The sequence below is a fragment of the Ogataea haglerorum genome, assembly GCF_019207285.1.
Source record: "Ogataea haglerorum isolate 81-453-3 chromosome Unknown 81-453-3_NODE_3_length_672639_cov_96.912891, whole genome shotgun sequence".
Classification (NCBI taxonomy): Eukaryota; Fungi; Ascomycota; class Pichiomycetes; order Pichiales; family Pichiaceae; genus Ogataea; species Ogataea haglerorum.
In genome coordinates, this window is record NW_025065153.1 from 483115 (window position 1) to 506821 (window position 23707).

A 23707-nucleotide genomic window follows, 5' to 3' on the forward strand; every position below is an offset into this window, starting at 1 on the left:
TCTGTGCATCCCTCCTCGCTGTGTAGTGTCCTCATCTTCTCTGGTTCCCGTTCCGTCTGTCTCTTGGGTCTCTATCTCTTCCGTTTCTCTGCTGTCTCTTCTGCATCGGCCGTTGTCTATTCTGGCCTCTGTTCTGCTCCTTGAACTTGTCGATCACGTCGTTACTCATGCGCACGTACTTGATCTGGTTCCCGCGCACGTACACTTCGGGCACCTTTTCAAAACGTTTGCCGTGCAGGTCGACAGTGACGGCATCGTTGAGAGTCAGGTTCATCCAGGAATCGCAGTTCTCCAGCAGTCCGTTCACCGTCTCTCCAGACTTCAGCTCCACTAGGATAGGCTGTGTTTTCACCGACGTGAGTAGATATAATGGCAGCATGTTGTTGAACAAGTTATTAAATTTACAATTTTATTTCCAGCCAGGGTCGTTCGCGCACGCATTTCTTCCCCATATTTTTTATTTAAAAATTCAATTACCCTCAGCTCCCATGCCGCCCTTAGCCTCGTCTGCGAGCAAGTGCTACTGGGTGGAAATGCCCAATGAGCACGACACGAACCCGGCCAACCGGCTGGACGTGCGCACAGGGGCGTCCACAGACATCTATCGCTCCAGAATTCTAGTTTACAGTGGGTCGCTGCTGCCTTTGACGTTGAAGGCTGGCTTCTCGCTGCAGGACGTGGAGTCGGAGTTCGAGGCTGCTGTGGCGAGCGAAACAGATCCGCACAGCGACCACAGCGAGTACCTCTCGCCCGAAGTTTTCTCGCTCAATCTGCTAAACCGCAAGTGGATCCACCTGCCTGCCAAAAATAAACTCGAGAGGCCCAGACCCAGGATGTTCCATTCTATGATAGTGCACGACAACTACCTGTACGTTTACGGGGGGCTGTGTTTTGACCAGCACAATAAGCTCAAGACGCTCAATGACGTGTGGAGATTTGACCGGTTCGACAAGTCCTGGAAATGTCTTCTTCCAGACGGCAACAGCGTGGTCCTCAGACGGTTTGACCACATGTCGATGTTTGTCCCGGAACTACACGTTGTGGAGAGGCCGACGCACCACGGGCTGCTTTTTTTTGGCGGAGTATCCGACGAGGCACATGAGATTATCGTGTCGCACATATACGACCTCGTTTCCGAGCAGTGGTTTCCAAACCTGGTGTTTAGGGTCCAGGAGGACGAGAGCAGTGAAAAAATCAAGTACAGTGCCAGAGACGGGCCGGAGGTAGAGGTGCCTGGTTTACGAAGCCTAGGGTTGCGAAGCTCTTTGAATTCTGCCATCCCGGCTCAGGCTCTCGATTCTACACAGCAGGTGCCACCCATATACCTCTACCATAAACAGCCGGACCAGAAACACGAGCCGTTCATCACGTTCCCGATCGGCGAGGGCGTGGCTGGGACGGTGATGTCGCTGACGTCGACGAACTCGACCAAAGTGGTGCCGTTCGAACTGGACTACCCCACGGTGGGCTATTTCGGAGAAAACCTCATTGTCACAGGGTTCCGGCCCGGCGAGAGCTCAATTTCGCTGTTTATATTCAACAGGGTCTCGCGCACCTGGATGCGGTTGCAAATATCGTGCACGCATTCTGCGCGCTCGCACCGCTTTTTCAAAGGATTCGTGTGGAACTCGCACCACAAGGTGGTTTTTCTCGGAAACGGCAAGACCACAGTGACGCCACCCAGCGTGCAGTATTTCTCGCATTTTAACGCCGTGTCGCTGCCGTTCACCAACACATACGGCATAGAGATGGAGAAGGCGTTCAGCAACGCGCCAGAGACCGCCCCGCAGCACCTGCCGTCGTCGCTTCCGCTCGACAAGTCCGAGAACACAAGCTTTGCCGCCTACTCACACTACGTTGCGCCACAGATCATGACCAACTCGATTCGGTCCGTGTTTCCTCCGTACGCCGTGGCTCTGGGCAAGAACGCGTTTGAACGGTCAACTTCGATTGCTGACTTTGAGTTCATCTGCGCCGACGGCACCTCCATCCCGGTGCCGCTCAACTTGTGTCGCAAGCGGTGGGGGAGCCGTTTCGACAAGCTGCTTGCTGACGCGTACGCCAGGGCCTTCGCTGACCGCCACGCCTTGTCTGAAGTCACAGAGCCCAGCTCGCTCGACAGCTCATCGGCCGAAACAGAGTTCCTTGGGTCGCTAAGGTCGTCAAAGACGCCCGAGTCGCGCGCCCCATTGTTCAGACTCCCATTCTCGGAGTCTGGAAAATCGTCTCCGCTGTCTGGCACTCCTCGGTTTGGCTCTCTGCCGCCCTCCAGACGCAGCTCGCTTGCCGCCTCCAGAAGAGACTCGGGGGCCTCGCGACGGAACTCCCTGCTCGGGTACGAAAAGCTCTCCATGTCTGCGAAAAACTCGAACCTCCGCCGAAGCTCTGGGATCTCCAGCTCGTCGTCGTCATCGGCATTTTCCAGTTCCAACAGAGACGTCTCTGAGGCCTCTGATCACCTGCTGGGCTCGCCGCTCATACTCGAGGAGCTGCCGCCGCAGCCGCCAATGCCCGAGGTGCCGCAAGACACAAGCGAGTCCACCCCGTCGTTTCATTTCCATAGCCCGTCGTTTGGCCCCAAAGACGCCTCCACAAGCCGGCTCACACAGGCCCTGTCTGGCGTGGAGGACGTGGACCCTCTGTCAAACACCAGTCTGTCGGACCGGCCAAGAGAGGAGAGTGTCGATTTTCCAGACGCGGCGGAGGCCAAGATGGACGCGCGCTTCTTGCCCCGGACGCTGTGCCTGCCGTTTTCCAAAGCAACCGTGCGTGCATTCTCCGAGTTTCTGTACACGGGACAGCTAGGCAGCAACTGGAAAGTCGTGCCCACGTGCGTGGAGCTGCTGATGATTGCCCATTTGTACGAGGTGCCGCTGCTGTATGACCTAATCTCAGAAGCCCTGTTTGTGGTTATCGCGCGCAAGGAGGCCGCGTTGGTGGTGCAGGCCAAGAGCTGCCACCCTGTTGACGGCGAGGGGACGGGGATCGCTGCGATTGACAAGTTCACCGAGCAGCTGGCAGCGCTGGACGATAATCTGATGGACCTGACGCTGCTGAAACGGGCATCGAAGGCGATCGGCAGGTACTCCAACTCTGGCAGCCTCGCCAGCTCCGAGGTTCACTTCCGGGACTCGTTCCACTCGGCCAGCAAGATCCGGTCGCACGATATGGCCCCCAACGACAGCAGCAGCAGCAACAGCAGCAGCGATTCGGCCAGAGAAACGTTCGGGCTGCTCAACGAGCAACACTACAAGGACTTGGAGTCGCACGTCGAAAGACCGGCTACGGAGACCAAAGAATGGCCGACGCTGAAGGCTCTCATGAACCCGGACGCGCCTGCATGCTCTGATCAGATTATTGACATCCTCGTGGAGTCGGGCACGCTGGCGAGCGATATCAAGTTGATGCTACGGGCCATCAACACGCGCGAAATGATAGCCCAGCTGAAGAAACACAAACGCGACTCGCACGACCTCAAGGAGCTGTCGGAGGGTCTCAAGGCGGCGTCCGTGGAGCCGCCCAAAGCGCACGCCGGGTCCACGAGCTCGCTGCCAGAGACGGCAGTGTACAAGACGAAGAGCGAGAGCGAGCTGGCGTCGTCGGAGGCGGGCGGCACCGCTGAGCGGCCTCGGATCCCGCACGTGCTGACGTTCACGAACCTGGAGCGCGCGATGACCAACACGTCCGAGGAGACGAACTCGCCGCGCAGAAAACGCGGGTTTGGGCTGTTCAAGAAGAACACCGCGAAATACTGAGTATATAGTTTCGCCCCGGTCTGAGGCGTGGTGTGCGGTGTGCATCGGTCAAAAGTGTGCGACGTGAGGTGATCAGGAAGACATCGACCCATTATATTATATAAGGGCGAAATCGTGAAAGATAACTGTATGTCGCTTGTTTCGTCGTTTAATTTTAGCTCGTTCGTGACCACCAAGACACAGGACTATGTTGCGCTGATCCAATTCTACAAGTCGTTCGGGCTGTCTGTGGTGAAGACGTTCTCCAAAAACGCCAACACCGCAGGGACCGAGCTGGTTGGGGTTTCGAACGACTCCCGCAAGGAGTGCTGGTTCAGCTGTTTTCCTGCGGCAGATCCTGCGGGTCACGGTTCGGGCGGAGCGTCCGGCAAGGGATCGATTATCAAGCTGAGACTAGTGAGCCATGACGTGCACAAAAACATTGAGCTTCCGGGAGAGCTTGTTTTTTATTGCGAGGACCCGTCCAAGGTGAGGGCGGTGTGCGAGGCCAACGGGTACCGGGTTGAGCCGGGCAAGAGCCGTGTGGAGTTCTACGTTCTGGATCCGATTGGCAACCGACTGGGATTCAGCCGGCAGCCGAATGACAGGAAGAGAGAAGATGCCGCAAAACTGGCGAGCGACAAGCAGCAGCCGGAAACCAGCATAGAGACCGTGCTGACGACCAAGAAGCGGATCGCCGTGATGACTTCCGGCGGCGACGCGCCGGGCATGTGTGCTGTTGTGCGGGCTGTTGTGCGGGCCGGTATCTACTACGACTGCGAGGTGTACGGGTGTTATGAGGGGTACTCGGGGCTTGTGCAGGGCGGCGACCTGCTGCGCAAGATGGACTGGGACGACGTTCGCGGGTGGCTGTCGTTGGGCGGCACGCTGATTGGAACGGCCCGCTGCATGGAGTTCAAGGAGAGATGGGGCCGGCTGAAGGCGGCCAAAAACATGGTTTTGCGCGGCATCGACGCGCTGGTGGTGTGCGGCGGAGACGGCTCTCTGACGGGCGCAGATCTGTTCAGGAGCGAGTGGCCGTCGCTTCTGGAAGAGCTTGTTGCGACGGGCGAGCTGAGCACGGAGCAGACGGCGAAATACCGCCATCTAACAATCGTCGGGCTTGTTGGCTCGATCGACAACGACATGGCGTCGACGGACAACACGATCGGCGCGTACTCGTCGCTGGAGCGGATCTGCGAGATGGTGGACTACATCGACTCGACCGCGGCGTCGCACTCGCGCGCGTTCGTCGTGGAGGTGATGGGCCGGCACTGCGGGTGGCTGGGGCTGATGGCGGGCATTTCGTGCGGCGCCGACGCGATCTTCATCCCGGAGCGGCCGCCGAGCGCTGAGGGCTGGCGCGAGGAGCTCAAAAAGGTGTGTTTGCGGCACAGGGAAAAGGGCCGGCGCAAGACGACGGTGATCGTGGCCGAGGGTGCTCTGGACGACGAGCTGCAGCCCATCACGTCGCAGCAGGTCAAGGACTGCCTGGTGGAGATCGGCCTGGACACGAGAATCACGACGCTGGGGCACGTTCAGCGTGGAGGCTCTGCGGTGGCCTTTGACCGGATGCTGGCCACGATGCAAGGCGTGGACGCGGTGCGGGCCGTGCTGGAGAGCACGCCGGACACGCCGTCGCCGATGATTGGCATTGTGGACGGCAAGATTGTGCGGCAGCCGCTGATGGAGGCCGTGAAGCTGACGAAGAGCGTGGCAACGGCGATTGCGGCGAAAAAGTTCGACGAGGCCATGGGACTGCGCGACTCGACGTTCAAGGAGAGCTACGCCAACTTTCTGGACATCTCGAAGCACGACGACGGGTCGCAGGTCGTGGACGAGTCGAAGCGGCTGAACATTGCCATTGTGCACGTTGGCGCCCCGACGGCCACGCTGAACCCGGCCACGCGTGCAGCGGCGCTGTATTGTCTCTCGAAAGGCCACACGCCGTACGGAATCCAGAACGGGTGGTCCGGGCTGATTCGCCACGGGGCCGTGAGAAAACTGGACTGGCTGGACGTGGAGGAGTGGCACAACCTGGGCGGGTCCGAGATCGGCACGAACAGGACGCTGCCGTCGTCAGACATGGGCACGGTGGCGTACTACATGCAGAAGTACGAAATACAGGGCCTGATCATCATCGGCGGATTCGAGGCGTTCCGCTCGCTGCACGAGCTGAAAGTCGCCAAGGAAAACTATCCCATCTTCAATATGCCGATGGTGTGCCTTCCTGCAACGGTCTCGAACAATGTTCCCGGTACCGAATATTCGCTGGGCTCTGACACATGCTTGAACACGCTTGTGAAATACTGCGATGCGGTGAAGCAGAGTGCGTCCGCGTCGCGCAGAAGGGTGTTTGTCGTGGAAGTGCAAGGCGGAAATTCGGGCTACGTTGCGTCGTACACGGGGCTGGTTACAGGCGCATTGGCAGTGTACACGCCGGAGGAGAAGATCAGCCTGCGTGCGTTGCAGGAGGACCTGGAGTTGCTGTCGGAGAATTTCAAGAAGGACGAGGGCGACAACCGGTCGGGCAAGATGTTCATCCGCAACGAGAACGCCTCCGACACGTACAGCACGAGCCTTATAGCCGAGATCATCAGGGAAAGCGGAGGCGGCAAGTTTGAGAGCCGCACAGCTATTCCAGGTCACGTGCAGCAAGGTAGAGTTCCGTCCGCAATGGATCGGTGTCTTGCTGCACGGTTTGCAATCAAGGCATGCCAGTACATTGAGGAAACGAATTTCGCCGCGCAGAGTGCGATAAAGCGGCTGTGGAACGAAGGGTTCGGGTCGAACCTGACGTTCAAGGGCCACTCCGAGTCGGACCTGAAGTTTGTGTACAAGCACGGCAAGAAGCACCTGATTCTGAGCGACAACGCGAAAGTGGTGGGGATCCACGGCACAAGCGTGATTTTCGAGGAGGTAGATAAGCTCTGGGAAAATTACACGGACGTGGCGCTCAGAAAGGGCAAGGATATGCACTGGACGGACATGGTTACAGTGAACAATATTCTGAGTGGCAGGAGCGTGCTGCGGAAGACGCAGCACAATACAGTCTGATAGCGAATTAAATAGTGACAATAGACAAAGAGCCAGTGGTATGAGCACTAGACTAAAAATCTGCAGCCGTTGGGAGGCAGTGCACAATTTGCGCAGCTTGCAACTGCGCTTAGCGAAGGGCGATGGCTGCTAGGTTATTACAAAAGCATGGTGCATTAATGGATCTTGCATCATCTGGGCAGGGAAAACGCCCTATTGGTCTACATATTGCTGATTATGGCGTTATTTGTATAATCTCTATTGTATGCAGTATACAAATAAAGACTGGAACAGTTTTTATATCGGCAAATTAGGTTGAAAAAGAAACGAAAAAATAGACCAAGTCTAAAAAAAAAGTTAAAACTTAAGATACTTTTGTCAAAACACAAAGATTCCCGCCTGTCCTCTGGATGTGCAAGTTGTATGGGTAGTGAAATATCTGTTCGTTTTTGCATTTTGCTGCCTCCACGTCTCTGAAACGGCCCGTTCTCGGCAATGTCTAAGAATTCCCACGGGCATCCTCCAATACTGCCGCCTTTTATGGCCCAGTCGGACAGGAAACCCTCTTTGGGCCAGCACCAAGAGCCCACCCCGCCCCCCAAGGTCTCGGCGTTTGTCCAGAAGCTGTTTGCCATGCTCAGTGATCCCTCGCTTGCCCATCTGATATGGTGGAGCCGGACGTACCAAAACGACTTTACCACGTTTGCGTTACTGCCCGGAGCAGAGTTTGCGAACGCCCTGACGGGCTACTTCAAGCACGGCAACGTTGCGTCTTTCGTGAGACAGCTCCACATGTACGGCTTCCACAAAGTGTGCGACAACAACCCTCCTCCGGTTCCTCCTTCCAGGCCGAACGAGAGCTTGTCTGAGGAGGAGCTGAAAAATATGCAAGTGTGGGAGTTTCGTCACTCCACGGGGAGATTCCGCAAGGGCGATGAGGGCTCGCTCTGCTACATCAAAAGACGCTCGTCGGGCACCCAGAAAGCTACGTCCCAGCAGGCAACTGAGTTTGTCGCTGCGCAGTACTTCCCGCCGCAACAGCCGCATCCTGACCACTTCTACCAGCCTGTGGAGTACCAGCCCACGGTATACATTCCGTACCCCGACGTCCCGCCGCCGCCCCCGTCGCATCAGCAAGTACCATACGAGTACAACAGTCACATAGTTTTGCCTTCCATGCCGGACGTGGAACACAAGTCCCGAAATGCGACGCTTAATACACACATCAGCGATAGCACTGAGGTTTCCTTCCAGTCGTCCTCCCGAAACAGATATCCGTCGGTATTTTTGGACCCTTTAGCCCCAGCGCCGCACATAGCGCCAATCCCCCCGCAGAACCCTGTACCATTACAATATTACCTCCATTCCGACCAGCAGTACCCCCAACTGCCAGCGCCGCCCCACGTTGCGAACCAGAGACGAACCGGGTCGTATCCCAAGATGTCTGCGCCTCTGATGCAGCACGAGATGCGCCTGCCGCGGTCCATTCCGAACGAGTACTTCCCGCAGTCGCCTGCTCCACAGTCGCCGGCGCTGCCTCCCCATCGCTTTAACTCTCCCGTCTCCAGACCCGCGCCTTCGCAACCACTCACCCCACGCAGGAACACGCCGCCCCCACAGCCACCTTCCCACCAGCGCATCATGCAAATGAGACCCTCTGTATACGACGTCCAGCACAACATGAACTCGGTCTCCTCCATTTCCACAGGCGGCTCCAACTCAATCTTCAGCAGGACCTCTGTCGGGTCCTCCATCATGGGGCCCACATCTTCCATGGTGCCGCTCATCACCAATACCAACCCACAAACTTCCAGTGGGGGTAGGAACTCCTCCATCTCAGACCTCCTCAATTCAGAGTCCCGGTCGCACCTCCAGTCCATCGAGCCTGCCGCTCAGAAGGACGCTAAGCGCTCGTTCGACTCCGACTCTGAGCCCGAGGAAGATCTGATGGCCAAAAAGAAACTAAAACTCAGTTCGCTCGTCGAAGACTAACTTGTACTATTTTTCTATGTATTAGATCATTTCTATTTGTTTTGAATGCAATATCAATTTCGATGCTAAAATGGCCGCTTGCTCACCTTCTTGGCGGTGGTGCCGCTTCGCTTCCGTCGCACCACCTCGTCCTCGTCCGAGTCGTCCTCGGATCGTGCACCCCCATCCGGGGGCTTTGGAGCCTCCCGTTTCGTTTTCTCGACCCTGGCGCGCGCCTTGTCTCTGTTGGCGTTCCGCAGCTTGTTCTGCAACGCCTGCAGCGACCGTGACTGCGGTCGCTGCCGGTTCTTCATTTTTCTCACCGTCTTCCCTGACGTGAAATCGCCTATCTTGGCAGCATCCGAGGACAGATCAAGACCTGCACCGGGCTTGATCACGGGCAGGTCCTCAAATGCGTTCCGTTCCGGCGACCCACCGCTTTCGCCGTCCAGCCAGCCGGCTATTCTCGTATTGGCCTGGCTAAGCTTCTGCTGGATTTCTGTTTGCAGAAGGTTGGACATGAAATCTAGAAAAAAATAATCTAAAAAAATGTAATTACATATTTCAGATAGGAACAAATTAAAACTCCACTCTTCTTTATGGACCCATTGCGGCTTTCCCAGATAGATGAGGCGTCGCTGTCGTCGCTGTCGCTGCGGTCGCTCGACTCAGACCCCCAGTCGACCGCCGAGAACGTCCAGTCGTACCACCCTCCAGACCATCCCAAAACAAGACAAAACTCCGCTGCGTCTGTGCCGACGCCCTGGGCAGCAGACAGCTCGAAAACGCCCGATCAGCACCCGCGCCGCAACTCTGGATTTCGCAGACGTGCGTCCACGCTCACCTCGTGGCTCAAACGTGGCGTTTCCGAGGAGGGGTCGCAGGAGCCGTCCAGCCGACGACTCACGAGACAGTTCACGCAGCAGACGGCCCCGGGGACGTCGCCGTTTTACGTGGATGGCCTGATTCCCAGCTCGGCCAACGACGCCAACGAGGAGGTCATCTCTGCGGTGCTGAACAGCGACGACTCGGACTCAGAAAGCGACCACGACGACGGGAGTCAGGCGGCGTCTTTGGCCCGCGAACCTACGATCACAAGGCTCAACAGCATCCGACGCCAGGTAACCAACGAGGTCAAGGACACTCTTAGTAAGATCGGCTTTTTCGACCCCAAATTCAACAAAGTCAAGACCGTGCTCCATTTTGTCAAGGGCTACGCTTTCATCACCGGCGTAATTATGGCCATCTACAGTCTGTACTGGGGAGCCATGTACCACCGCAACTCGCGGCTGCGAAGCTTTCATTTCTGGGTCGTTATCGACGAAAGCGATCTGATTTCGCAGTACGTTGTCGAGGCTACCAAAATGATGCCGTTGATCGGCACATGGCTCCCGAAGCCGTACCAGACGATCTCGAACGACACAGATCAGCTGCACTCGATACTCACCCACAAGGTCTACAGACAGCACATTTGGGGCGCCGTGCTCGTGCAGCCGAGCGCCGGGACGCGGTATCTCGAGGCGTTGCAGAAGGGCACGAGCTTCAACACGTCGGACGTGGTGGAGGTGATCTACGAGACAGGGCGTGACTACGTGGCCGAGTCGTCGTACTTCACGCGCGGCTTCGCGCAGCTGCAAACATTTTTCACCGAATTACAGCCCAACATGACCGCACGTCTCCTGGAACAGCTATCGGACGAACAGAAACTGGGTACTCTCCAGCAACTCTTGACGCCAATCATTTTCAAGACTACCGACCTCACCCCGGCACGCCTTCTGGACCCCATTGTCGCTGGCCCGCAGCAGTTCGGACTCGTGTACCTGCATCTGCTGTCGCTGCTGCAGTTTGCGTTTTTCCAACCGTACCACAACGAAATCGCGTCGCAGCTCAAAGACACCTCGTTTCTGGCGTACCGGCTGATCTCGTCGCAGATCACGTACCTGGTGCTCGGGCTTGGGTACACGCTGGTGCAGGTTTTTTTCCAGATCGACATATACACGGCATACCCGCATAAATTGGGGTTCCTCATCTTCTGGCTCGTGTCGTACTTGGTGCTGTCGTCGCTTGGTGGCGTCAACGAAAACATAAGCATCTTTCTGCAGGCTGCCAAGCCGAACCTGATCCCGATGTGGATGTTTTTCTGGATGGTGTCTAACATCGCCCCCACATACTACCCTCTCAACTTGAGTCCGAAATTTTATCGTTATGGATACATGATGCCTATAAAGAACGGCTACGACCTGTTCAAAACGCTGCTGTTCAACACTTACAAGCACGCCAACATGCCGCGCAACGTGTGCGTCCTGATAGGCTGGGTCGTGGCCACCAACTGCCTGCTGCCGTTCACAATGAGGTTCTACACCCGGGTCAAAGAGCAGGAGAGCAAGAAGAAGGTGCGAGTGCTCAAAAAGCTCAAACGGCTGCGTAAGCGGAAGCTCCAGGTTGGCAAGCAGAGTGAGCAGTACGACGGCTAGTGCAGCAGGGCCTCCATCCGGTCCAACAGCGCGTTCTTGTCTAGATTCATCCGCTCCTCCCAAATCATCTCGATCAGACGAGACGCCAGTCTCTCCAGCTCCTCCACAGGCATCGCGGCAGACTTGTCCAGCACCAGACGCTGCAGTTTAATTAGTTTCTCCTCCGAATAGATCAGCTGCTCTTTTGGCGGCTCGGGGTAGTCCTCGTCCGACGACTCGGACTCGGGCTGCTCATTCAGCTCCTCCTGAACCTCCTTCTGTAACTCCTCCTTGACGGGCTGCTCGGCGGGCTCCACCGGAGCCACCTCCACGCTGGTGGCAGCGGCTGCAACCGCATCCGAAGTCACGTGACCCTGCGTGGAGTCTCCATTAACGAGCTGTGCCTGTTGCACCTGTTGCACTGCACCTGCTGGCTCCCGCTCCGCTTGTTCGGCTTGCTCCTGCTCCTGCTCCTGTTCTTCCCGCACCTTGCGCAAGTACTCAGCCTCGCGTCGCTTCTCGCGCTGTCTCGCAGCCCTCCACTCGGCGGCAAGCTGCGGATACGCAGCCTCCATCTCCTCGATGCCGACCTGCGCGTTCGCGTACATCTCGTTCGCCTTGAGCACGCGGTCGCGCTCGCCAGACGTCTTGGCGTCCTTGAGGATCATCTCAATGTCGTTGAGAAACTGGCGTGGCTCCGAATAGAAACCGTTCCAGAGTCGTTCCTCGATGACGTCGAGGTCGATGTTGTAGTAGAGCTTGCCCGTGGCCACCTCCAAAATGCGGTTTCCCTGGCGCTGGTACGGCGCCTCCGGGTCTGGCTCTGGCTCGAACAGGTGCACGAGGAACGCGTCGTCGACGACGGGTTTTTTGAAGCGTTTGTAGCGCGCCTTGAACAGGTCCATCAGGCCAGACAGTTTGACCTTGAGCGTGTTTTTCAGACGCATGTCGCTCTTGGCGAGCTCTGCGTCGTTAGTGGCTGTGTTTGCTGCGGTCTGCGGCTGCTCCTCCACCTCCACTTTAGGGAGTTCCTTGAGTTTGCGTTTCGGTCGCAGGCTGAGCTCGTTGTAATCGAGCGGCGCCATGTGGAAACACGTCCAGACACTTTCGAAGAACCGCTCGCGCTGACGCTCGTCAGGCTGCCCAAGCTGCACCACGTCGGAGCGCGCAAACCCAAACACGGCAGCCAGCTCGTCGTAGTACCTGTCGTCGAGTAATTGCTGGTCCTCGACCATCCCGAACACCAGCACGCGCTCGTTGGCGCCGAGCGTGCGCACGAGCGTGCTGATGGTGGACCGCAGCGACGGCGTGATCTCGTCCAAGAAGCCCAGCACGTATGGCACGTACAGAATGCTGGGCTTGTGCCGTTTGAGCTCCTGGAACAGCTGGATCACCAGGTTTTCCGGGGTGATCGACGCGTCGGAGTGCAGCTTGGCGAAGTCGAGCGTCTGCACGTTGAAGCCCTCAAAGCTGTGCAGCACGGCGTTGGCGACGTATTCCTGGCCGTCGCCGGTGTTGCCTGCGAGCAGCAGCCGCGGCTTGAACACGCGCTGCTGGTTGAGCCGGGCCAGCAGCTGCTGGTGGCGGAACCCGCCGTCTGGTTGGGACGCCGTGAGGTCGACGTACTGGCTTTCTTCGAGCAACGAGAGCGGCTTTTCGCTCGGGATCACGCGGCGCGCGCGCGCAAGCACGCCGTCGAGCTGCGGCTGCAGCAGCGGCGCAACGGTCTCGGGCAGCGGGCTCGAGCTGAGCGAGGTTGCGCGCGCGCTCGACGGCACGATGCGTTCTAGCGTGCGCGTGAAATCGCTCGCCACCACGCGCACCTTGTTGATGTTGATGCGCAGCTTGTCGTTGGAGCGGTAGATCTGCGGGTACGCGCGCTGGATCGCGTTCAGCGCGCTCTCCGTGCACAAGGCCTTGAGGTCTGCTCCGCCGTAGCCCTTGGTGAGCCGCGCCAGCTCGCGCACAAACCCGTCGTCCAGCTGGTGGTCCCACTTGCGCATGTGGATCTTGAGGATCTGCTCGCGCGCCTTCACGTCCGGCAGCGGGAAGTAGAACTCTCTGTCGAACCTGCCCGGCCGGCGCAGCGCAGGGTCTATCGAGTCGGGTCTGTTGGTGGCACCGATCACAATCACCTGGCCGCGGTTGTCCATGCCGTCCATGAGCGCCAGCAGCGTGGACACGATCGACGCGTGGATCTGCTCCTGCTTGGACGAGCGCACGGGCGCGAGGCCGTCGATCTCGTCGAAGAAGATGATCGACGGCTGCTGCTGCTTGGCCTCCTCGAAAAGCAGCCGCAGGTGCCGCTCGGCCTCGCCGACCCATTTCGAGAGACAGTCGGCGCCCTTGCGCATGAAAAAGGTCACCTTGCGGTGCTGCGACGAGCACGACGCGGCCAACGCCCGCGCCATCAGCGTCTTGCCCGTGCCCGGCGGGCCGTGGAACAGCACGCCGCGCGGCGGCGTGATGTGGAACTTGGAGTATATTTCCGGGTACAGCAGCGGCAGCGTGATCATCTCCTTGAGCTGGTCGATGTAGCTGTCCAGCCCGCCCACCACAGAGAAGTCGATGTTGGTGTCGATGCCGAGCGGGTCTGTGTCGGCGAGCGTGTTTTTCTTCTTGCCCGGCGCGCCGCTGTCGACGGTCACGATGCTCAGCTTATTCGGGTCCGTCGGCTTGAACAGCTCGTTGTCGTCCTCGGAGTCGCTGCTCTCGACGTTGCCGATCGCCGTGAGCGTGTCTGCGGCGCCGCCGTTCTGAAACAGCGCGTGCACGTCGCCGCCGCCAAACGGGCCCACCGTCGGGAACAGCCGTCGGATCTGCGTGCTGGCGGGCACTGCCGTGCCCGTGCCGCCAAAGCGGCCGCCCGCACGTCCCCTGCGCGGACTCTCCGCCGCGTCAAAGCGTTCTGGCTCCGCCTGCAGCATCGGCGGCGGCAGCTGGTAGTTCACGTTCTTGCGCTCGCGCAAGTTGCGCTGCACGGGCGAGTTCAGCGGCGAGTCGTCCTGCAGCGCTTTCAGCTCGTCCGCGATCGTCAGCGACTCCTCCTCCTCGCTCTCGTCGTCGTCGAACTCCTCGACCTCCTCTTTGCGCGGACGGCCGCGTCCCCTGCGCTTTGGGCGCCCGTTGCGGCGACTTCTCTCGGCCCGCACGTCGTACTCCTCGTCCGACGCCACGTCCTCGTCGTCCTTCACAATAAACCCGGGCTGTCGCCGTCTGCGCGGCCGCAGCGAGTCGTCCGAGCTGAACGACTCGTCCTCGTCGAAATCGTTCGAGTCGCTCGCCACCGCGTCGTCCTCGTCGAAGTCGTCGTCCTCGGCCGCCCGCGAGCGCGTGCGTCGCCGCTTGCGCCCGACACCGTGCTCTGCCGCGCCGCGGTCGTCTGGGTCGCCCTCGTCGCCGATCTCGTCGTCCAGCGCGGCCAGCAGCACGTCCTCGTTGTAATTGACCGACCGCCGGCCCCGCGTGCGGTGCGGCCGCACCACGTCCGAGTCAGAGTCCTCGTCGAGGGGCACAGACCGCTTGCGCCGCGACCGGGCGTCGTCGTCCCCTACGGCCGTGCCCGCGTCCGAGTCGTCGCTCAAAAACCCAGTATTCCGTCTTGTGCGCGTCATCGCAAAGATCAAGTGGCTCGCTTCTCGTCTGCGCCAATTGCCTGTCTTGCTAACGTCTGACAGAGTTATTTGTTAAGGCAAAATCACACGAAAAAAATGCACTATACACTGCCATGGAATTACGTGTCAGCAAGGGGCCGTCTAAAACCCAAACTCGCGCGCCAGCTCCAGCTCCTCGGCGGAGGGGCCGCTGCTCTCGTGCGTGCCGCCCGGCAGCTGCGCGGACGCGTGCGCCGCCGGCGTGTACAGCTCGTCGTCCGACACGAAAAGCTCGTCGCCGCGCCAGGCGTCCTGCTCCCGCTCCTGCTCCCGCTCCCGCTGCGTGTGCTCGGCTGCCCGACGCTCCTGCCCGGCCTCCTGCCCGGCCTCCTCCCCCCTCATCAGCTGCCGCTTGTAGTTGCGCACCTCCGTGCTGCCAACCGCGCGGCTCAGCACCGGAATGAAGTCTCTGAACTTGTACTGCGGGTAGATGTCGTGGCCCCATGCCTGGTAGATGTGCAGCAGGCGCGTGAGGTTGTCGAAATGGTGCGATCTCGTGTACTCGTCGCGTCTTCTGTCTGCGGCGCGTTTGTGGTGGAACCGGTACTTTTTGAGCGATCTGTGCAGCGCAGGCAGGCCGCGGGGCCCCAGCAGCAGCTCGTCCGTCAGCTTGTGCACCGTGCGCCGCTTTTTCGGCAGCTCGGGCTCGTCCTGGTTGTGCAATCCCAGCAACTCTTCGTTTGTGAGAGACATGGGGACTCGAAAAATAATAAATAAATCTCGTAAATACAATAAATAGTAAATTAGTGCTCGTACACAGTGTCTGCGCTCTGGCCCGTGGGGCAGCTTCTGGAAAGTTGGCCGGCCAATTGTGCTCCCCCGCGCAAGGGCCACGAGGGACCGGGACGGTCGAACCGGGCCCTCACGCACACCCTAGAGCTGGTGCGCCTATCGTCGTTGGCTACCGTTTCGCGTCGAGCGACGTGGAGAAATTTGAATTTTGCGTCGATCAAAAACTGTCATTATGAATCTCAAATCGCTAACGGTTTTGGCACTGGCTGCCGCCACAAACGCGGAGCTCCAGATAGGAGTCACCCACAGAGTGCCACCGGAAGAGTGCACACAGAAAACCGCGCCTGGCGACGTCGTCAAGATGCACTACACGGGGAGGCTGTTCGACACGCAGGAGGTGTTCGACTCGTCCGTCGAGCGCGACCAGCCACTCAAGTTCACGCTCGGCGTTGGGCACGTGATCAAGGGCTGGGACCAGGGACTCATGGACATGTGTGTGGGCGAAAAACGGCGGCTCACAATTCCACCGGAACTGGCGTACGGCAAGCGTGGGGCCGGAGCCGTGATTCCGCCGGACGCCACTCTGGTGTTTGACACGGAGCTTCTGGAGATTGTGTCGCCGCACGACGAGCTATGAGGGCTGCCGCGGCTGGCTTTGCTTTAAGTAGGGATGTAGAGGATCGACACGTGCTCGTTTGGACAGCCCCACGCGGTACCGTGGTTGCGCCGGCACGGCGATGGGTTTGGCCAGATGGGGGAGTTTTTTTCTAAGAGATGTTGATGGGGACAGTTGTGTGGATTGTGGGATCGCCCCGGTAATGGGCGACGGCGCGCGCGCGACGGGCGGGTTTGCTGGCTCGGAAGAGGACTGCGAGTGCACTGAGATGTGCGGGAGTTCCAGGTGCGGGCTGTCCTGTGCGGCAGAGTGTGCAATAGAGGTCGTTGAAGGCTCGCGGGACTTTGAGTGGGGGCTTCCGTGGGGGGAGCGTCTGGGGGCTCCATTTTGCGTTCCACTCTGAGAGTCGTGAGCCTGACTGCGTCTGGCGGCCTCGAGCCCTATGTTGTCCTCGCTGAGTTCGTTTTCGCTGTCTGTAGAGTTAGTGACCTCGAGCTCGTCGTCGAAGCTCTGCCCTTCGGAGCTCACTAGCGAGATGACCTCTGTGCAAGGGCGCAGTCGCTTGCGTGGGCGCGCGCTGGCGGCGAGGGCCAAGAGACCGGATTCATGGGCGATTTCCATGAAGCATAGAAATCGACGCGACGGCAGAAAAAACAAAAACAGACAGGAATATACACACGTACGGCAGGCTAAGCTTTACAGGTCAGCTAATTAAAATTAATCCGGCTACATAACTACCGACTTGTTATCCTTCCAAGCATAAATAAATTAATACAAAATGGACTATCGGAAATAGAACAGTCCAGTTCCACCTGGCATGAGATTATATAATGAGTCTAGCAAATGGAAGCGCATATTATACCGAGTAGTTCGACAAAACTCTGTGCTTAGAAGAGAGCCAAAGCAGCAGCAAGACCGGCACCGAGAGCAACGGAACCGTAGCTGTTGACTGCAGCACCGGCAGTAGAGACCGTAGAGGACTCAGAAGAGTTGTTAGCAGCTTGCACAGAAGCGACAGCAGCGAGAGCGACAATAACCTTAGAGAATTGCATTTCGATTAATTAATACGATGAGAATCCGCAAGTGGGAATTGGCTCTATTTATATCTCGCCACCTCCCGTAAGCGATCATCCAGAAAATTTTTTCATACACGATACCGTATTCGAGGGCCTTCCGCTTTCGGAATTTACATGAAGCAGAAAATTCTAGCAAACAATCGCCCAACGCGGTGAACAATTCCTGCGCTCAAAGCCATATGCTTGCTGCTATTATTGTGGAGCCGTCGATAAGAACCGCCCTCTCGTGTCAAGGAGTTGCTCATTTCAGCGTCGTCCGCTGCTAAAAATAGCCAAGCCTCCTAACAGAGCCTCCGTCAGTTCCCTTTTCGGCAAAATTGTGTGTTTGCAGCAAGCCATTCCTTCCTTTCTGGGATTTAAACCCAGATTCTAGATCGACGCTGGCCTGTGAACTCCTTTGGCACCGTGTTCAGGCACACTCTTCATTGTCTGCAGATCGCGGGGCGCGTTTGTGTCTCCAGCACGCTCTGTCCGGCCGCAGTGGAGACCCTGCCTGCGCAGCTTTTATCTGTGGAACGTGGGCATCTCCACTGGACTCACGTGACGAGCGCCCCGGCCGCCGCTGTACAGTGCCTTTGGCTCCCCGTTGCCACCCTGCATGTGCTAAGACACCGCACGCCACCAAAGAGCGCCTCATGCCGGGCGCCGAGCCTCGTCTAACTTGCAACGGGCCGCTTATGTAAGACAGAGATAAAAAAATTTTAGTCATCAGCACCATGTCCAAGGCTATTGCCCAGCGGGCCCACATGGCCGCCACCGTGCTCAAGACGCTCTCGGACGAGCAGCGCTCCCTCGCGCTGTACCAGATCAAGCAGGGGCTCGAGGCCGCCAAGGAAGACATCTTGGCCGCCAACAGAAAGGACATGCAGCTCGCCGAGACCAACGAGCTGTCGCCGTCGCTGATCAAGCGGCTCGACCTGTCCAAGAACGGCAAGTTCGACTCGATGTGCGAGGGTGTGCTGGACGTGTCCAACCTGGAAGACCCGCTCAACAGGGTCACGCTCGCGACGGAGCTCGACGACGGGCTCACGCTGACCCGGCTGACCTGTCCCGTGGGCGTTCTGCTCATCATTTTCGAGAGCCGGCCGGAGGTGATAGCCAACATCACCGCGCTGGCCATCAAGTCGGGCAACGCGGCGATTCTGAAGGGCGGCAAGGAGTCCCTGCACACGTTCCAGGCGATGGCCAAGGTGATCTACGAGGTTCTGGAGGACACTGCTGTTCCCAAGAACGCGATCCAGCTGATCAGCACGCGCGAGGAGGTCGGCGACCTGCTCAAACAGGACAAGTACATCGATCTGGTGATCCCGCGCGGCTCGAACGAGCTGGTGAGAAATATCAAAGAGAACACCAAGATTCCTGTGCTCGGCCACGCGGACGGGATCTGCTCCATCTTCGTGGACAAGGCCGCGGACCTTGCGAAGGCCTGCCGCATAGTTGTGGACGCGAAGACGAACTACCCCGCGGGCTGCAATGCCGTGGAAACCGTGCTGCTGCACTCGCAGCTGGTGCAAGATGGTAGCCACGAAGAAGTGCTGCAGGCGCTGCGAGAGGCCGGCGTGACGTGCCACCTGTCGGCGGAGCTGTTCAAGGACCAGCCGCAGAGCGTGCTGGCGGAAGAGTCTGATTTTTCGCGCGAGTTCCTGTCGCTCGACGTGGCCGTCAAGAGCGTTGCAAGCGTCGAGGAGGCCATTTTGCACATCAACGAGCACTCGTCGAAACACACGGACTGCATTGTGACGGAGGACCAGGCGGCGGCCGAGAAGTTCCTGGCGGGCGTCGACTCGGCAGGCGTGTACTGGAACTGCTCGACGCGGTTTGCTGACGGGTTCCGGTACGGGTTCGGCACAGAGGTGGGCATCTCGACCAACAAGATCCACGCGCGCGGGCCGGTGGGGCTGGAGGGGCTTGTGTGCTACTACTACCAGCTGCGCGGCAGCGGCCAGGTGGCGGGCGACTACAAGGGCGCGGGCGGCACGCGTGTGTTCAAGCACAAGAAATTAAATATATAATTTAATGTCCTCTAGTTATCGACCCGTCGGCGCAGGAAGGCAACCGAAAAATAAATCCTGTCATCTCATCAAAAGTTATTCTCATGGAAGGCGACTACGACGTTATTGTGCTCGGCACAGGCCTGACAGAGTGCATTCTGTCCGGCCTGCTCTCGATCGACGGCAAGAAAGTGCTCCACATCGACAAGCAGGACTACTACGGCGGCGAGAGCGCCTCGCTGAACCTGACGCAGCTCTACTCCAAGTTCAAGCCCAGCAAGCCGTACAGCGACCAGTTCGGCAAGGACCGCGACTGGTGCGTGGACCTGATCCCGAAGTTCCTCATGTCGAACGGCGAGCTGACCAACATCCTCGTCCACACCGATGTCACCCGGTACATGGAGTTCAAGCAGATTTCGGGCTCGTACGTGTACAGGGGCGGCCGGATCGCAAAGGTGCCTTCGAACCAGACAGAGGCGATCTCGTCGCCGCTGATGGGCTTTTTCGAGAAGAGGAGAATGAAGAACTTCCTCGAGTTCATCATCAAGTACAAGGAGGACGAGGTGTCGACGCACGGCGGCGTCGATCTCGACAAGATCACCATGGACGAGCTGTACAACAAGTACGGGCTTGAGCGGGGGACAAAGGACTTCATCGGCCACGCCATGGCGCTGTGGTCGAACGACGACTACCTGTCTCAGCCGGCCAGAGAGACGTACGACAGAATAGTGCTCTATCTGGGCTCTGTTGCCAGATACGGCAAGTCGCCATACATCTACCCGCTGTACGGGCTCGGCGAGCTGCCGCAGGGATTTGCCCGGCTGTCGGCCATCTACGGCGGCACGTTCATGCTGGACACGCCGATTGAGGAGGTGCTGTACGAGGACGGCCGGTTTGCCGGCGTCAGGACCAAAGAGGGCGTGGCCAAGGCGCCGGTGGTGATCGCCGACCCCACCTACTTCCCTGAAAAGGTCAAGAGCACAGGCCAGAAGGTGATCAGGGCCATGTGCATCCTCGACCACCCTATCCCGTACACGTCGGACGCCGACTCGGCGCAGATCATCATCCCGCAGAACCAGGTGGGCAGGAAAAACGACATCTATATCGCAATGGTGTCGTCGGCCCACAACATCTGTGCCAAGGGCTACTATCTGGCCATCATCTCGACGATCATCGAGACCGACAAGCCCCACTTGGAGCTGGAGCCGGCCTTCAAGGTGATCGGCGCCACCAAGGACGTGCTGATGGGCATTGCCGAGCTGTACGAGCCGATCGAGGACGGCTCCGCGGACCACATCTACATCTCCAAGTCGTACGACCCGTCGTCCCACTTCGAGTCCACGACAGACGACGTCAAGGACATATACAGGCGGGTCACGGGCCACGACCTGGTGCTGAAAAAACGCGCCACCGTGGAGGAGGAGGCCGAGCTCGCGGGGTTGAGCTGACAGTAAACAGGTAAAATATATTTTTTTTCCTTATCATGTCGCTGTATTCGTTCTCCACCCCCACGTTGCAGAGATTGCGCAAGTTCCGCATTTCGAGCGCCCGCAGCAGCACACTGCAAGCACAGGTGTACATGATCGACCCGCAGTCGTACGAGGTGCTGTACGAGGAGCCGGACGACAAGATCGAGTCGATCGACGCGCTGCTCGAGGAATTGCCCGACAACTCGCCGCGGTTCGTCGTGCTCAGCTACTCCAAAACGCTCGATGACGGCCGGCTCAGCAACCCGCTCGTGCTCGTGTACCACCGCCCGCTGACGGCAAAGCAGGACGCCAAGATGCTCTACGCGGGGTGTCTCGAGCAGTTCAAGGGCGAGGTCAGCGCGAACCGGTTCGTGGAGGTCGCCGACGAGGACGACTGGGACGCGCTGAGGGCGGAGGTCGAGTAGCGGCCGGCGGCAGACAGCGCCCGGGGCCACGGTCTGCGAGGGCTTCTGAGCCCTCTGTGTGTGTCACGTGCGCGGTGGTAGATAATTTTCAAGGTCAAAAAATTTTTCCTCAAAATATTCTATCAACATGGGTCGTATGCACAGCAAAGTGGGTAGCGTATAGCCCAATACACGCCTTTGATTCGGGCTGCAGCGGTGCAGGCTGCGCAGCACCAATCCTATGCCATGTATTGGATAAGTATCGAATACTAACCGTCCAGGGAAAAGGAATTTCTTCCTCCGCCATTCCATACTCGAGAAACGTTCCGTCCTGGTTCAAGCTCTCGTCCGAGGATGTTGTTGAGCAGATCATCAAGTACGCCAGAAAGGGTCTGACTCCCTCGCAGATCGGTGTCATCCTGAGAGACGCCCACGGAGTCAACCAGGCCAAGGTCATCACCGGCAACAAGATCCTGAGAATCCTCAAGTCCAACGGGCTTGCTCCGGAGATCCCAGAGGACCTGTACTACCTGATCAAGAAGGCTGTTTCCGTGAGAAAGCACCTGGAGAGAAACAGAAAGGACAAGGACTCCAAGTTCAGACTCATTCTGATCGAGTCCAGAATCCACAGACTCGCCAGATACTACAGAACGGTTGCTGTGCTGCCACCAACCTGGAAATACGAGTCTGCCACTGCTTCTGCCCTGGTCAACTAGGCGCTGTTTAGTAATAAAGTACTATTAGAGTATGCGTAGTCACTCCTGCGGCTGTGCCACGCTGAACGGCTCGTCCCGCCACGCAAACGCCACGGCGAGCCCGTCCCGCAGCTCCAGCTCGTCCGTCTCGCGGATCTCGTCCTCCAGCACGCCAATGCGCAGCCCCTCCGCGGTCACTTTCTCTCTGCCCTCTTCCGCCGGCTCCCCGGCCTCCTCGAACGACGGCACCGGCACGTCCACGTCTGTCTGCGACAGCCCGACAGGCTCGCTGTGCAGCAGCAGCCCGCCCGTGCTGTTCAGCATCTCTGCCAGCCGCCGCTTCAGCTCCCCCACCCCGGCCCCAGCCGGCACGCTCGCAAACACCGTCAGGCCCTGTCTTTTCGCCTTCACCGTAATCATATGCAAAATGCAGGCTTGGCTTTTTCTTATTTTATCTTTTTTTTCCCTCCTCGTTTTAAGGCCAACGTAATGAGTTCGACGTCGGACGCCCCTGCCGCCACCCCCTCGAACACCAACGTGGCGGGCAGCTTTATAGGAAGCAAGCCGTCCACGGTGCTGTTTTTCATTGCTCTCTGTGTGGGCGTCATCATCGCTGGTCTATTTATCTTCTTCACTCTCAGATACCTTGTGCGGTCTCGCTTCGGGCTGTACAGCTCGGCGCCGCAGTTTGCCCGCAACCCGTTCTACATGGGCCCCACGGGACGCGCGTCCATGAACGGCCTCCAGCCGTACTTAGAGCACGACATCGCCCTCAACCTCACGGGCAACCGGCACCTACAAGGCTACCGCGCCCGTCGCCGCGAGGGGTACTCGCGGAAGCGCAAGCTGACGCAGGAGGAGGTCGACGATTTGTTCCCGCTGAAGACGTACGCCAAGTGGCTCAACGGCGGCAAGGAGGACGTCATCAACAGGAACGAGGGCGTGCTGGTGTACGAGGAGGACGCGGGCCATGGGGACGCTGCGGAGGAACAGGACAACGTCCGGGATGCGCCGTCCTCGCCGCCGGAGGAGGTCGATCTGGCCGACCAGGACAAGACCGACAACATTGAGCTCCACGACACTGTTCCTGCCACCGCCTCCTCCGGCGACGCCGCACAAGACCTCCACTTCACCTCCGGCATGTGCGCAATCTGTCTCGACAACCTGCTCGACGACGACGAGGTCCGCGGCCTGATCTGCGGTCACGTGTTCCACGCCGACTGCGTGGACCCCTGGCTCGTCAACCGGCGCGGCTGCTGTCCGATGTGCAAGCGCGATTTCTTCATGCGCGACCAGACCCGCTCGCGCCCCGCCAGCGAGGCCCAGGGCGACCGCAATCTCGACAGCATCTTCAACGACGCCGAGTCGATGAGCGACCTGTTCTTCCCGCGCTCCACCAAGTTCAAGGCGCAGACGCTGCTGGCGTCGTTGCAGCTCGTGCGCAACGGCGAGTACACCGCCGAGGGCCAGACGTCGGCCGCAACGGCGCCGCCCACGGGCCCGGTCGAGGAGGCCACCCCGGTGCACAACAACGACTTCGACCGGCCGCCCATGCCGGACCTGCGCTCGCTGCAGTCGTCGATCATGGACATTATCAACGAGAGACCTTTCCACCCGGACGACCTGCGCGACATCGACACGCTCGCGTTCCACACCGTCAACAACAAGTTCACGATGCTGTCGTCGATGTTCTGGCGCATGATGGGCATCCGCAAAGAGGATCTGTACTACCACTACGTGATTGTGTTCTACGAGCGCAACCGCAGCGCGCGGCTTAGCTCGCGGCCCGGTGGCGAGCCCGAGCAGCAGCAGCAGCAGCAGCAGCAGCAGCAACAGCCCGAGCAGATGGTGTGACTACGACTCTCTATTCATTTCTG

At 58.8% G+C, this 23707-nt stretch overlaps 17 protein-coding genes across 17 annotated transcripts; 10 read left to right on the top strand and 7 right to left on the bottom strand.

Moving 5' to 3' along the window:
• Positions 1–31: 31 nt before the first annotated feature.
• On the bottom strand, positions 32–379 carry KL911_001424 (uncharacterized protein; the record flags this gene model as incomplete). Its single annotated transcript, XM_043196381.1, has 1 exon — positions 32–379. The coding sequence occupies one exon, from the start codon at positions 377–379 to the stop codon at positions 32–34; it is 348 nt and encodes a 115-aa protein (XP_043055997.1).
• A 109-nt stretch (positions 380–488) lies between these two features.
• On the top strand, positions 489–3755 carry KL911_001425 (uncharacterized protein; the record flags this gene model as incomplete). Its single annotated transcript, XM_043196382.1, has 1 exon — positions 489–3755. The coding sequence occupies one exon, from the start codon at positions 489–491 to the stop codon at positions 3753–3755; it is 3267 nt and encodes a 1088-aa protein (XP_043055998.1).
• Positions 3756–3884: 129 nt separating this feature from the next.
• On the top strand, positions 3885–6791 carry KL911_001426 (uncharacterized protein; the record flags this gene model as incomplete). The annotated part of the gene is made up of 1 exon (XM_043196383.1): positions 3885–6791. One exon carries the CDS (start codon positions 3885–3887, stop codon positions 6789–6791), a length of 2907 nt encoding a protein of 968 aa, XP_043055999.1.
• Positions 6792–6913: 122 nt separating this feature from the next.
• On the top strand, positions 6914–8762 carry KL911_001427 (uncharacterized protein; the record flags this gene model as incomplete). The annotated part of the gene is made up of 2 exons (XM_043196384.1): positions 6914–7033; positions 7320–8762. 2 exons carry the CDS (start codon positions 6914–6916, stop codon positions 8760–8762), a joined length of 1563 nt encoding a protein of 520 aa, XP_043056000.1.
• A 65-nt stretch (positions 8763–8827) lies between these two features.
• KL911_001428 (uncharacterized protein) lies at positions 8828–9262 on the bottom strand (the record flags this gene model as incomplete). Its single annotated transcript, XM_043196385.1, has 1 exon — positions 8828–9262. One exon carries the CDS (start codon positions 9260–9262, stop codon positions 8828–8830), a length of 435 nt encoding a protein of 144 aa, XP_043056001.1.
• A 78-nt stretch (positions 9263–9340) lies between these two features.
• KL911_001429 (uncharacterized protein) lies at positions 9341–10329 on the top strand (the record flags this gene model as incomplete). The annotated part of the gene is made up of 2 exons (XM_043196386.1): positions 9341–9992; positions 10085–10329. 2 exons carry the CDS (start codon positions 9341–9343, stop codon positions 10327–10329), a joined length of 897 nt encoding a protein of 298 aa, XP_043056002.1.
• Positions 10330–10405: 76 nt separating this feature from the next.
• KL911_001430 (uncharacterized protein) lies at positions 10406–11169 on the top strand (the record flags this gene model as incomplete). Its single annotated transcript, XM_043196388.1, has 2 exons — positions 10406–10813; positions 10930–11169. The coding sequence occupies 2 exons, from the start codon at positions 10406–10408 to the stop codon at positions 11167–11169; spliced, it is 648 nt and encodes a 215-aa protein (XP_043056003.1).
• A 42-nt stretch (positions 11170–11211) lies between these two features.
• KL911_001431 (uncharacterized protein) lies at positions 11212–14808 on the bottom strand (the record flags this gene model as incomplete). The annotated part of the gene is made up of 1 exon (XM_043196389.1): positions 11212–14808. One exon carries the CDS (start codon positions 14806–14808, stop codon positions 11212–11214), a length of 3597 nt encoding a protein of 1198 aa, XP_043056004.1.
• A 141-nt stretch (positions 14809–14949) lies between these two features.
• On the bottom strand, positions 14950–15540 carry KL911_001432 (uncharacterized protein; the record flags this gene model as incomplete). Its single annotated transcript, XM_043196390.1, has 1 exon — positions 14950–15540. The coding sequence occupies one exon, from the start codon at positions 15538–15540 to the stop codon at positions 14950–14952; it is 591 nt and encodes a 196-aa protein (XP_043056005.1).
• A 271-nt stretch (positions 15541–15811) lies between these two features.
• KL911_001433 (uncharacterized protein) lies at positions 15812–16173 on the top strand (the record flags this gene model as incomplete). Its single annotated transcript, XM_043196391.1, has 2 exons — positions 15812–16071; positions 16140–16173. 2 exons carry the CDS (start codon positions 15812–15814, stop codon positions 16171–16173), a joined length of 294 nt encoding a protein of 97 aa, XP_043056006.1.
• Positions 16174–16210: 37 nt separating this feature from the next.
• On the bottom strand, positions 16211–17247 carry KL911_001434 (uncharacterized protein; the record flags this gene model as incomplete). Its single annotated transcript, XM_043196392.1, has 2 exons — positions 16211–16735; positions 17128–17247. The coding sequence occupies 2 exons, from the start codon at positions 17245–17247 to the stop codon at positions 16211–16213; spliced, it is 645 nt and encodes a 214-aa protein (XP_043056007.1).
• Positions 17248–17680: 433 nt separating this feature from the next.
• KL911_001435 (uncharacterized protein) lies at positions 17681–17908 on the bottom strand (the record flags this gene model as incomplete). Its single annotated transcript, XM_043196393.1, has 1 exon — positions 17681–17908. The coding sequence occupies one exon, from the start codon at positions 17906–17908 to the stop codon at positions 17681–17683; it is 228 nt and encodes a 75-aa protein (XP_043056008.1).
• Positions 17909–17987: 79 nt separating this feature from the next.
• KL911_001436 (uncharacterized protein) lies at positions 17988–19283 on the top strand (the record flags this gene model as incomplete). The annotated part of the gene is made up of 1 exon (XM_043196394.1): positions 17988–19283. The coding sequence occupies one exon, from the start codon at positions 17988–17990 to the stop codon at positions 19281–19283; it is 1296 nt and encodes a 431-aa protein (XP_043056009.1).
• An 83-nt stretch (positions 19284–19366) lies between these two features.
• On the top strand, positions 19367–20710 carry KL911_001437 (uncharacterized protein; the record flags this gene model as incomplete). Its single annotated transcript, XM_043196395.1, has 1 exon — positions 19367–20710. One exon carries the CDS (start codon positions 19367–19369, stop codon positions 20708–20710), a length of 1344 nt encoding a protein of 447 aa, XP_043056010.1.
• Positions 20711–20841: 131 nt separating this feature from the next.
• On the top strand, positions 20842–21851 carry KL911_001438 (uncharacterized protein; the record flags this gene model as incomplete). The annotated part of the gene is made up of 2 exons (XM_043196396.1): positions 20842–21098; positions 21170–21851. 2 exons carry the CDS (start codon positions 20842–20844, stop codon positions 21849–21851), a joined length of 939 nt encoding a protein of 312 aa, XP_043056011.1.
• Positions 21852–21890: 39 nt separating this feature from the next.
• Positions 21891–22250, bottom strand: KL911_001439 (uncharacterized protein; the record flags this gene model as incomplete). Its single annotated transcript, XM_043196397.1, has 1 exon — positions 21891–22250. One exon carries the CDS (start codon positions 22248–22250, stop codon positions 21891–21893), a length of 360 nt encoding a protein of 119 aa, XP_043056012.1.
• Positions 22251–22538: 288 nt separating this feature from the next.
• On the top strand, positions 22539–23684 carry KL911_001440 (uncharacterized protein; the record flags this gene model as incomplete). Its single annotated transcript, XM_043196399.1, has 2 exons — positions 22539–23054; positions 23127–23684. The coding sequence occupies 2 exons, from the start codon at positions 22539–22541 to the stop codon at positions 23682–23684; spliced, it is 1074 nt and encodes a 357-aa protein (XP_043056013.1).
• Between the last annotated feature and the right edge of the window lie 23 nt (positions 23685–23707).